A 13,200-nucleotide genomic window follows, 5' to 3' on the forward strand; every position below is an offset into this window, starting at 1 on the left:
GGTGTTTTGGAAAGTTACAGGGTCAAATATAGAACGTTCCATTTTCAAATTGAAATTTGCCAGATTAGTAATGTTACCTTTGAGACGGTGTGGTAGCCCAGGAATGAGAATTACCCCCATAATGGCATACCGTTTGAAAAAGTAGACAACCCAAGGTATTGAACGTAAGGTATGTTTAGTCTTTTTTAGTAGCCACTTAGTCACAAACACTGGCCGAAGTTAGAGTTCATATTTGTTTTTGTGTGAAAAAAGCAAAAAACTAATATTTGGCCAGTGTTTGTGACTAAGTGGCTACTAAAAATGACTGGACATACCCCATTTGCAATACCTTGTGTTTGGCTTCTTTTGCAAATGGTATGCCATCATGGGGGTAATTCTTATTCCTGGGCTACCATACGGTCTCAAAGGCAACATAACTAATCTGGCAAATTTCAATGTCAAAAAAATGAAATGCAAGCCTTATATGACTCTCTAACTTTCCAAAACACCATGAAACCTGTACATGGGGGTACTGTTATTCTTGGGAGATTTCACTAAACACAAATATTAGTGTTTTAAAACAGTAAAACATATTACAACAATAATATAGTCCATAAAAGTGCAGTTTGTGTGTAAAAATGCAAAAAACTTCACTTTTACTTAAAATATAATCGTTGTAATACAATTTACCAGTTTTAAACACTAATATTTGAGTTCAGCGAAGTCTCCCGAGTAAAACAGTACCCCCTATATACAGGTTTTATGGTGTCTTGGAGAGTTACAGGGTCAAATATAGTGCTTGCGAATTAAATTCTCTGCACTTTCTCCCTGTGTTGTCAGGCATGTCAATCAAATTTTAATTAATCAAATGACATAATTATGTTAAAAAATTACTTAAATATACACGTAGAATTTTAATATATATGCATTTATAGGTATTTAAATTCTACGTGTATACTAATGTAATCTTTTATGTAATTATATGTATTTATCTCTACATATATATATTTGCGGTTATTTGTATTTTATATATAGATAGATAGATATAGAATGTCATTCTAAGTGTATTCTGTTTCCAATATATATATATATATATATATATATATATATATATATATATATATATATATATATATATATATATATATATATATATATATTAATAACAAAATACAGTTAGAATGAAATTACATATGAATATATAATTTATTTTACATTTTGTTTCAATATTTTATTTATTTAATTATTTTATTTATTTATTATTGTAATTATACGTGTATTTATATATATATATATATAATATATATATGTAGATCTATTATATATATATATATATATATATATATATATATATAATATATATACATATTATATATATGTAACGTCATTCTAAGTGTATTTTAATACTAATATATATACACTAATATTAATATTAAAATACATTACGTATGACGTTACATATATATATATAATTAATCACCCATAGCTATAAGCGCTTCACCATCACACTTGTTTTTCAATTTCTATTTTAAAAGATAAGTTTATGGTGATATAGCAGCTGTCTGCAAATCATATTTCACAAATTTGTAATAATCCACTTCAATATTAGCGCTGGTACCTTGACTTTTTTCAGTTTATATTATATACATACAATCACTTCTATGCATTCAAACTGAAAAGCAGCTAAGAGTGGTCAAAATAATAAGAAACTAAATATTTACATATTGACATTAGGAAAGCATACTTATTATTTGTTGGCCCGGTCATCAGCACATCTGATTGTAGTTTGGGAAAGAAACCTTGTTCATATTTTCCTTGTCCAATTTTCATGTCCAATAGATGTGGATGGATAGCAGTGTGATCTATCTTCATAAGTCGCTGCTCTATTGACTGAGCTGCAATTAATAAAAAAAATAAAACAATTGAATGGAATTGAGAGCACAAAGCACAAAAAGTATCACTATTTTTAATGAGTAAGTATACTCTATAGTTTTTATAGAAATGGTCAGCATTTGATAAACTGAATTTCTACTGTAACATTAGCGATCCTATATCAAACACCCCATTTAAGTGGAGGACTCATTATTTGCACTTAAGGAATTAAAATATTTGAATGTTTTTTAGGTTGTTAAAATGGCTACTTTAATAAGTCTTGCAAGATTTAAAAAAAAAAAAAAATGCTTTTATCCACAGGGTTATTCACTAAAGTAAAAATTCAAAATTAATTAAAAGTTCAGCTACTGTGGCCTTAAATCTGAAAAATGGAATTCTCACTTCAGCGAATAACCACAATTTAGTTTATAATACAGTTTAAAGTTCAGCATATGTAGTGTTGCTACTATGATTTTAAAAACATTTGGATTATGTATTCACTTTGGTGAATGTAAAGATATTCTGCAGACACTTTTTAACTACACTTTGTCCTATAATGACTATAGTTTCCTACCACTAGTCTTGTGGATCCAATTTTAGTGCCAAATAGGTACCCAGTACAACGTTATATAACCATTGTACTCAATGCTATAAAAGGTTTTCACATACATCTTACCCATTGTACATTTGATTATTTCTTGTTCTTCTGTTATCATTAAAAAAACATTTCTATTTCATCAATGTTTTCTACAGGTAATATAGATAATTTATATGAGAAGTTAAAATGTATTATCTTACTTTTCTGCTGGTGCTTGAGAATATTTACATGTAACAAAAGGATAGATAGATATTTGTACAGAAGGTTTTATTCACATTTTAATTACGCAAATTTGATCACTCCCCATGATACCAGCCACTTTATATTTATCCTCCTGAGACCCAGCCCATTAACTAGTGTTCTCTGTACTGGACATTTCGTTCACATGAAGCTCCTTTTATTTATTTTTTTAGCTACTTTATCAATCCCTGTATTTTAACCCCTTAAGGACTGAGCCAAATGTACATGTTGTGATCAAAACACAACGTAAACAAAAATTGGAATTTGCTCTATATGTCTGTCCAGGCGTAATTCGCCTCTTTCATATTATGTGCACCCACACTTATTATATATCATTTTATTCAGGGGAAACAGGGCTTTCATGTAACATTAAATATTTAGGTATGAAACATAATTAAATATGAATAAAATATAAACATTTTTAAAAAATAAGAATGTTTTAAAAAATGTTAGTTCTACGTGCCACTTTAACTTTTGAGTGTCATAGTACGGTTTGCTTTTACTGCAATAAAATACACATATTTGTATTTAGCGAAGTCTCACGTGTAAAACAGTACCCCCTATGTACAGGTTTTATGGTGTTTTGGGAAGTTATGGGGTCAAATATAGCATGTTTTATTTTTCAGTTTTTTCACAATGAAATTCGCCAGATTGGTTACATTGCCTTTGAGACCGTATGGTAGCCCAGGAATAAGAATTACCCCCATGTATACCATTTGCAAAAGTAGGCAACCCAGGGTATTGGAAATGGGGTATATGTCCACAGTCTTTTTTAGTAGCCACTTGACCACAAACACTGGCCAAAGTTATTGTTAATATTGGTTTCTGTGTGAAAAATTCATATACTAATTTGAACACCATTTTTGGCCAGTGTTTGTGACTAAGTGGCTACTAAAAACGACTGAACATACCCCATTTGCAATACCTTGGGTTGTCTACTATTGCAAATGGTATGCCATTATGGGGGTAATTTTCATTCCTGGGCTACCGTACAGTCTCAAAGGCAACATAACCAACCTGGCGAATTTCTATGTGAAAAAACTGAAACGCAAGCCTTATATTTGACTCTCTAACTTTTGAAAACCCCATAAAACCTGTACATGAGGGGTACTGTTATACTCGGGAGACTTCCCTGAACACCAATTTTAGTGTTTAAAAACAGTAAAACGTATCACAACAATTCTACCGCTCGTGTAAGTGCCATTTGTGTGTGAAAAATGCAAAAAATTTCTATTTCACTGACAATATCGGTGTAATACATTTTACTGTTTTGAAACACTAATATTTGTGTTCAGCGAAGTCTTCCAAGTAAAACAGTACCCCCCATGTACTTTTTTGGCCTGGGTTGTCAGGCTGGTCTTGCTAATTGTAATTAATAAAGTTAAGTTAATTATTTTTTAACGTATTAACATTTATTTATTTTATATAAATATATATATACACACACACACACACACACACACACACACACACTTACTTAGATCATATATATAATAAATATATATATGATCTAAGTACATATTACTTAATTTCACACTGTTTTGAAACTTTTTTTATTTTTATTTTATTTTTTCAGGCAGCAAGGGGAGTACCTGTCATTACAGGCACTCCCCCTGCTGGCAACGCCTTGGACGGCTATGCCGTCCATGTGAACGTGAAAAATGTGAATTAGCAGGACCCAGGGCCGCCATCAGGGGGTGACAACCGTGACGGTTGTCACGGGCCCGGCGGTCCTGGGGGGCCCGGACTGCTTTGGCAGTCCAGGGCCCCACAATTACTTTCTGCACATATATATATAGCGATCATCGCTATATATGTGTGCAGCCGCGGGCCCCCCGGCTCCCTATACTTGCAGAAGGGACCAAGCGGACTGCAGGAACACTTTCCAGCATTTCCCTGTCTCTAACTCCCGTGAGATGTGCGGGCGTTAGAGCGTTGCCATGGCAACGCTCCGTGCGGCGCGCACACCACATCACACACTCTGCATCCACTGCACTGACACACACTCTGCATCCACTGCACTGACACACACTCTGCATCCACTGCACTGACACACACTCTGCATCCACTGCACTGACACACACTCTGCATCCACTGCACTGACACACACTCTGCATCCACTGCACTGACACACACTCTGCATCCACTGCACTGACACACACTCTGCATCCACTGCACTGACACACACTCTGCATCCACTGCACTGACACACACTCTGCATCCACTGCACTGACACACACTCTGCATCCACTGCACTGACACACACTCTGCATCCACTGCACTGACACACACTCTGCATCCACTGCACTGACACACACTCTGCATCCACTGCACTGACACACACTCTGCATCCACTGCACTGACACACACTGCATTCACTGCACTGACACACACTGCATTCACTACACTGACACACTCTGCATTCACTACACTGACACACTCTGCATTCACTACACTGACACACTCTGCATTCACTACACTGACACACTCTGCATTCACTACACTGACACACTCTGCATTCACTACACTGACACACTCTGCATTCACTACACTGACACACTCTGCATTCACTACACTGACACACTCTGCATTCACTACACTGACACACTCTGCATTCACTACACTGACACACTCTGCATTCACTACACTGACACACTCTGCATTCACTACACTGACACACTCTGCATTCACTACACTGACACACTCTGCATTCACTACACTGACACACTCTGCATTCACTACACTGACACACTCTGCATTCACTACACTGACACACTCTGCATTCACTACACCGACACACTCTGCATTCACTACACCGACACACTCTGCATTCACTACACCGACACACTCTGCATTCATTACACCGACACACTCTGCATTCATTACACCGACACACTCTGCATTCATTACACCGACACACTCTGCATTCATTACACCGACACACTCTGCATTCATTACACCGACACACTCTGCATTCATTACACCGACACACTCTGCATTCATTACACCGACACACTCTGCATTCATTACACCGACACACTCTGCATTCATTACACCGACACACTCTGCATTCATTACACCGACACACTCTGCATTCATTACACCGACACACTCTGCATTCATTACACCGACACACTCTGCATTCATTACACCGACACACTCTGCATTCATTACACCGACACACTCTGCATTCATTACACCGACACACTCTGCATTCATTACACCGACACACTCTGCATTCATTACACCGACACACTCTGCATTCATTACACCGACACACTCTGCATTCATTACACCGACACACTCTGCATTCATTACACCGACACACTCTGCATTCATTACACCGACACACTCTGCATTCATTACACCGACACACTCTGCATTCATTACACCGACACACTCTGCATTCACTACACTGACACACACTGCATTCACTGCACTAACACACACTGCATTCACTGCACTAACACACACTGCATTCATTACACTGACACTCTGCATTCACTACATTGACACACACACTGCATTCACTGCACTGACACTCACTGCACTAACACACACTGCATTCATTGCACTAACACACACACTGCATTCACTACACTGACACACACACTGCATTCACTGCACTAACACACACTGCATTCACTGCACTAACACACACTGCATCCACTACACTAACACACACTGCATCCACTACACTAACACACACTGCATCCACTACACTAACACACACTCTTCATCCACTACACTAACACACACTCTTCATCCACTACACTAACACACACTCTTCATCCACTACACTAACACACACTCTTCATCCACTACACTAACACACACTCTTCATCCACTACACTAACACACACTCTTCATCCACTACACTAACACACACTCTTCATCCACTACACTAACACACACTCTTCATCCACTACACTAACACACACTCTTCATCCACTACACTAACACACACTCTTCATCCACTACACTAACACACATACTGCATTCATTGGGGGGGGGGGGGGGGGAGGGGGGAGGAGGCAGGCCGGGCAGGGAGGGGGGGGGGGCAGACCTTGTGCTTTGTCAGGGGCCCCAAAATTTCTGGTGGCGGCCCTGGCAGGACCAGCCTGACAACCCAGGCCAGAAGTCCAGGGAATTTAATTTGCTAGCACTATATGTAACCCTGTAACTTTCCAAGACACCATAAGACAACTTTTTTTCCTTGGTTCCCAGGAGGATATGACAAGCATTTCCAGCATGTAGGTTTATTGCGGCCATTTAATTATACTCAACAATGGGAAGAATTCTCATTTTGTTCAGTTAGTTTAGAAATGTATTGGTTTTCAGTTCGATTGAAATGTGTCAATCCATCTTTTGGTACAGCTGAAATTCAATAAACGTTTTCTGGTTCAGCCGAAATTACTTGAGAATTTACTGTATTTTGGCCGAAATGCTGGAGAATGAAAAAAAAACAACTGTAGTGGTTTTCAGTTACTAAAAAATGTAACACTACAAATAAGATTATTTCTCTCAATCTCTTTTCTTCTTTCTCTATTACACTATCACCAGCTACTAGTGCTCTCAAAAAACAACCTGAACCAACCCAATCAACACTGATGCTAATTCACACTCTCACACTGTTATTAGAGCATCTGAAAATGACCAAACACTGACAGGCAGTTTTAGATTAATTTTACAGGAATTCACCACGCCATAAAAAAGTGCCTCGCACGTGCAATAAAACAAATATACATATACTTATTCTCCCTTATATCATAGAAGATACTTCAATTGGAATGAGTCTGTAATAAAATAAATGCATAAAAAACATAGTGCACGGGGCATGTCCTGACTGGCAATGGAGAAAGTTGAATCTCTCTTCAGCTCCGTGGCCCCAGCTCACAAAAGCACCACAAAACAGCGAAAAACACGCTGAAAATAGGGAAAACTAAAAGAATACACACCCCGGGACCCACACAGACAGGCTTACCTAGTCGCACGGTGGGCCGCATGGACGACTACCAGTCCACCCCAGGAGACATGAGGGACGCACAAGCGCTGGACAAAAACGGCACCGGCCTCCCCAGAAGCAGAGAGCACCGAGTGCTCCACACATTGGTCTGTATAGAGCCGAATCCCTAACTCTAATATCTGCTGACCTCACCTCGATACCGGCAACCATGCTCTCCTGGACAGACTAGGCTGAGATGCTGGCCAAAATTAGAACAGCCATATGTGAAGAAATAATGGAAGTGCAGAGGGACCTCACAGCCCTTGAACGCAGAGTGGAGGAGATGGAGGCAGACAGGGCCCAGACCCAACAGCACCAGCAAGCTACCGATAATGCGACCACCAGGCAAGGCAATGTTATTCTGGACCTCCGCAGGCAAGTCGAAGACCTTGACAACCGGGAGAGGCGGAATAACTCGTCTTAGGGGGTTCTGAGAAGCAATGGCTAGCCCACACCAAAGCTCATGATACACCCAACTACCCTCCACGCCACAGATTACGCACCAGCACTGATACTTCGTCTAAGATTAAGTGTTGAACCTCAAACAGTAGTTAGGGCACAGGTCTATGGGATACATCCTGCTATATAGTGGAGTTATGACTTGTTGAATGCTTTACCAGGTTCTCCACATGCATGGTTGCATACCCAAAGCTGTACGAAACTAGATTGTTACGGTTTCTGACTGTTTTCGGATACCATTCAGTTCCATTTGCTTCACTGTACAAACTATACAAAATGGTAAAATAAAGATTGTAAAAAAACAAAACATAGTGCACAAAAATTGTGGAGTGGATGCAGCCGATTTGGAAAAAAGAATCATGGATCACACAACTATTTGTAGTTAAGCACCATGCACAATTTTTTTTAAAAATTATTTTACAGAAAATTGACAAATAATTGGCTGATAAAATACTCTGTGCTAGGGAGTCTTTTTTGTAGTCACAGGATTGGTCAAAAAGTGCTTACACTGCTCCACCATCATGGAGTCATTGGCTGTACTTTGCATGCAATAATGAATTAACAAATGGAACCAAATGAAAATTAGGAATTAAACAGATCGTTCATTCATTAAATATGGGTTTTGAGTTGATTTTCAGACAAAATGACTGAAAAAAATATTTTCGGACATTTTAACGTTCATCTGAAAACAATTGCATGTGTCTACTAGTAAAAATGCCATGTATTCCAGCACCCTACATAGGATTTTGGAAAAAAAATTGTTATTTTGAAAAACACAGAAAATGCAATGTTGTACATGGCAATGCTTGTGGTATTGTTGGATTTACAGCTCCTTAATCTAAGAATGAGAGGTATTGTTCTGCAGCTTAAACTTAAAATGTCTGCACATAGGCATTAGCTTTTTGAAACAATTAATTTAAAAAGTAGAGGAAGGATTCCTGCCATATCAATCTGTTAGGCTACAAACCTAGTTTATAAACATACAAACATGCTCTTATCTATGTAATGGTAACTAGCTCTATAACACTTCCATAAAGATACATACCAGCTTCCTTCAAGGTGGAACATTTCTGATAGGTGGAAGTACGAATAGCTGGCCCTCTCACATTGTACAGACGTATCTTCTCAATCCGTGTGTCAAATACACGAAGGAGAGGTTCCTTCTCCTCCCAGAGAGACATAATTTTATTGTCAATGAATGTGGCAAACATTTGAGTCTCAATGAAGCGAGAGAGAAAGGGGAGATACGGCTCAGGCTGGTCAGATAGGAAAGAGGCCTGCAAATACAAAACACTCTGATGAAAGATCTTTTATGGAAAATAAAGTTAGATCTTTTAACACATGCTACATCAAATCACAATTATTTACATATACAATATCTAAGAAGAAGCTGGCCAAGATCTTGCCTACATGTGCAAGAGCAGATCACTCAAGTATAAGACAATTAATTTATGTATATTTTAACCTGCCAATGGCAGCAATCTGTCAGCGTGATTTGTCACTCTGTACTTTTGCATTAAGTGATCTTACACTTGCCTTGCATTGTTGACTGTAGCTGTATTCCTACAATGTGAGACTTACATGTTGCCCTGGTCTGAATAAACACTTTACGTGTAAGTGTATACGGCAACTTGAACAGTCGTGGAATTTTAAACAAAATTCCTGGTTCTTTATTCATCAAATTTAAAAAAAGACTTGCGGATGACCATAACATTGTCAACTTGTATAACAAAATCTAAAAGGAAGTCTGTTTAAATCTCATGAGTTTATCTGTATTTTTTTTTTTTTTTTTTAAATAGGTTTCCTGACATATTTTGCATTTACATATGCTCCTATTATAACTAGATCAATATAGAAAAAAACAGCCATGTTAGCTTGAAAGCTTCATACTTAGAAATAAATAATATGCTTATAATAATAAAACCGATACTTAAAAATATACTCAAAATAAAGATACAACAGTCGTTGCTTTTTTCTTAACGAACACAATAATGAAATTAGGTATGATGTATATTTAAGTGGCTCTCTCACCTCCTCCCCCAAAATAATTTAAAAAATAAAAATAAAAAAAATAGAAGAAAAGACAATTGCATTGCATAAAGATAAAATCTTTATTAAATGCTCATAAAGACTGTATTGTATTTCCGGCGATGCTGGAGGTCCTCATGCATAGCGTGAGTACATCCAGCGTCGTTTAAAACACTTTTCATGTTTTAAGAACACAGAAATCCCTCTAGTGGCTGTCTTATAGATCACCACTAGAGCACTAGAGGAGGACTTATAAAAACTGCAATAATTACACTTGCGGGGTTAAGGGTGACGGGAGTTGGCACCCAGACCTCTCCAATGGACACAAGTGGTCTGGGTGCCTGGAGTGTCCCTTTAAGTCTGAAGTTATCTAAACTCCAGTTTTACAATTACTGACATCTGCTACTAGATATTTTGTAAACAGAAATTTAATATGGATATAGGCTTTGGATAACTTAATACTTATTGTAAACTCTATTGTATTTTTTTTGAGGCATTAGAGGAGAGCTCACTGTGTTTACTATAGATTTACTTTGTCAAAATTCTGCATCTGCTCTCGGTTTGTGAGCCATGATTCCATGTCATGGGCTGCTTGAATGACGAAGGATTCATAATCTGCAAACATCTGGGTGAAACGATTAGCAAAGACTTCTCGTATCTGAACGTTAAGTTTATAATCTTTCAGTTCATTCTCTGCACACTGCAGCTTTTGGTCGTCCTCTGTGTCTACCAGAGGTGTGCGGATGGTAATCTTTTCCATGGTTATTCCTGTCCTTTTGGTAAGAGCCTGGAGACGGGCAATGGTTTCATTTCCTTTCAGCAGTTCATACATGTTAATATTGTTACTGGAGATATTTCCATTCTTCTTGTCATTGACCAAATCATCCAATGCAAGGCTCTTTAACTTTGTAGCACTCTCACTGCAGTGTAGGTTTCCCTCAGGCGGGATTCCGTATTGCAAAAGAACCTCAGATATTTCTTGGATAAACTCCAGTTTGTTCGGGAACTGTGGAAACTCCTCAGGGAGTTCAATGAAGTGATGGTCAATGTCCACAAAGCACAAATTAGCCTAAAATAAAAAATATATATAGTTTAGTGTTATCAGTATGATGGCAACAAAACAATGCAAACACAGACAAATGCTGAAGAGTGACCTAGAACTTTTCCTAGATTTTTAAATTCTTCTCTTCCCCAGAGTTGAGAATAACACATTTGTAAATGATCTTGAAGACAGCATTGAAAGTCATGTTTCAGTGTTTGCAGATGACACAAAAAATTGTGAAATAATGCAATGTGAGCAAGATATTACTTTGCTGCAGAGGGATTTAGATAGACTGGAGGACTGGGCACTCAAATGGCAGATGAAATTTAACGTTGAAAAATGCAAAGTTATGCACTTCGGCGTAAAGAATACACAAGCAACGTATGCCCTTAATGGAAGTGAATTAGGGATAACAACACACGAAAAGGACTTGGAAATTGTTATAGACAACAAACTATGCAACAATGTGCAATGTCAATCAACAGTGGGCAAGGCCGGTAAGGTATTGTCATGCATGAAAAAGGGCATTCATTCTCGGGACTAGAATATAATTTTGCCTTTTTATAAATCACTGGTAAGACCACATATTGAATATGCTGTGCAATTTTGGGCACTTGTTCTAAAGAAGGATATTATGGCACTAGAAAAAGTGCAGAGGCGGGCTACAAAATTAATAAAAGGAATGGAACATATCAGCTATGAAGAAAGATTAACAAATTTAAACCTATTTAGTTTAGAAAAATGTTGCCTGAGAGGGGATATGATTACATTATACAAATATATTCGGGGCCAATACAAACCATTGTGTGGAAATCTATTCACAAACCGGACTTTACATAGGACACAAGGCCATGCGTTTAGACTGGAAGAAGATTTCGTCTAAGGCAAAGGAAAGGTTTTTTTTACTGTAAGAACAATCAGGATGTGGAATTCTCTGCCTGAAGAAGTGGTTTTATCAGAGTCCATACAGATGTTCAAACAGCTACTAGATGCATACTTGCAAAAACAGAATATTCAAGGATATAATCTTTCAATGTAGGGTAATAACTGCTTGATCCAAGGATAAATCTGACTGCCATTCTGGGGTCAAGAAGGAAGTTTTTTCCTAGCTTGTTGCAAAATTGTGCTTCAAACTGGGTTTTTTTGCCTTCTTTTGGATCAACAGCAAAAAAACAGAAGGCTGAACTTGATGGACGCAAGTCTCTTTTCAGCTATGTAACTATGTAACTATATGTAAAATATACTACCTGTAAATCAAGAAGGAAGGGAAAAAAATCTGTAACATCCATACTTGTAATCTGCTTTTTGTATACCCATATGAAAGTAGCCTTGGCATCTATGCAAGCCTTCCTTCAGAACTAAAACCACCTACTTTACCATTATAAATATTGTAGCGTCTCTGCACTCTCTACCTCCATTAAATCTTTCTTTAAAGTAAAAGCCCCAAATTCAACCACATATTAAAGAAGTTAAATTGTTAAATAAGTTAGCAGTTGCCTTTCCCACAAGCCTCTACATCAGCTAGTCAATGGGGCATTGACAATGTTATGCCATCCTCACCAAGAAATGTAGTGGGTAATGGCTGAAGAGTTGCCTGATGGTACTACCGGCAAATATAGGGCTTTCCCCCCCCCCCCCATTATTTTTTATATATTTTATTATGCTGTTGGTATACTTCTTGGATATGGCGACGTTTACACGATTATAGTTTCGGCTTATAAAAGACTTAAAGGACCACTATAGGCATCCAGACGACTTCAGCTTAATGAAGTGGATTGGGTGCCAGGTCCATCTAGGTTTAATCCTGCCTGCTGTAAACATAGCAGGGTTAAGCCAGCCTCTAGTGGCTGTCTCATTGACAGCCGCTAGAGGCGCTTCCGCGCTTCTCACTGTGATTTTCACAGTGAGAAGACGCCAGCGTCTATAGGAAAGCATTGAGAATGCTTTCCTATGGACTGACTGAATGCGCACGCGGCC

At 37.9% G+C, this 13,200-nt stretch overlaps 1 protein-coding gene across 4 annotated transcripts in view; it reads right to left on the bottom strand.

The window, feature by feature from the left end:
- Window positions 1-13,200, bottom strand: part of DENND5B (DENN domain containing 5B) — a 135,798-nt gene that overhangs the window by 45,240 nt on the left and 77,358 nt on the right. For all 4 annotated transcript variants that reach the window (XM_063447612.1, XM_063447610.1, XM_063447611.1 and 1 more), the window contains 3 exons: window positions 10,714-11,250; window positions 9,199-9,430; window positions 1,724-1,874 (listed from right to left, as the gene is read on the bottom strand). In XM_063447612.1, coding sequence (XP_063303682.1) covers window positions 1,724-1,874; window positions 9,199-9,430; window positions 10,714-11,250 — 920 coding nt within the window. The remainder of the gene's footprint in view (window positions 1-1,723; window positions 1,875-9,198; window positions 9,431-10,713; window positions 11,251-13,200) is intronic.

Source organism: Pelobates fuscus, chromosome 3, assembly GCF_036172605.1.
Source record: "Pelobates fuscus isolate aPelFus1 chromosome 3, aPelFus1.pri, whole genome shotgun sequence".
Taxonomy (NCBI): domain Eukaryota; kingdom Metazoa; phylum Chordata; class Amphibia; order Anura; family Pelobatidae; genus Pelobates; species Pelobates fuscus.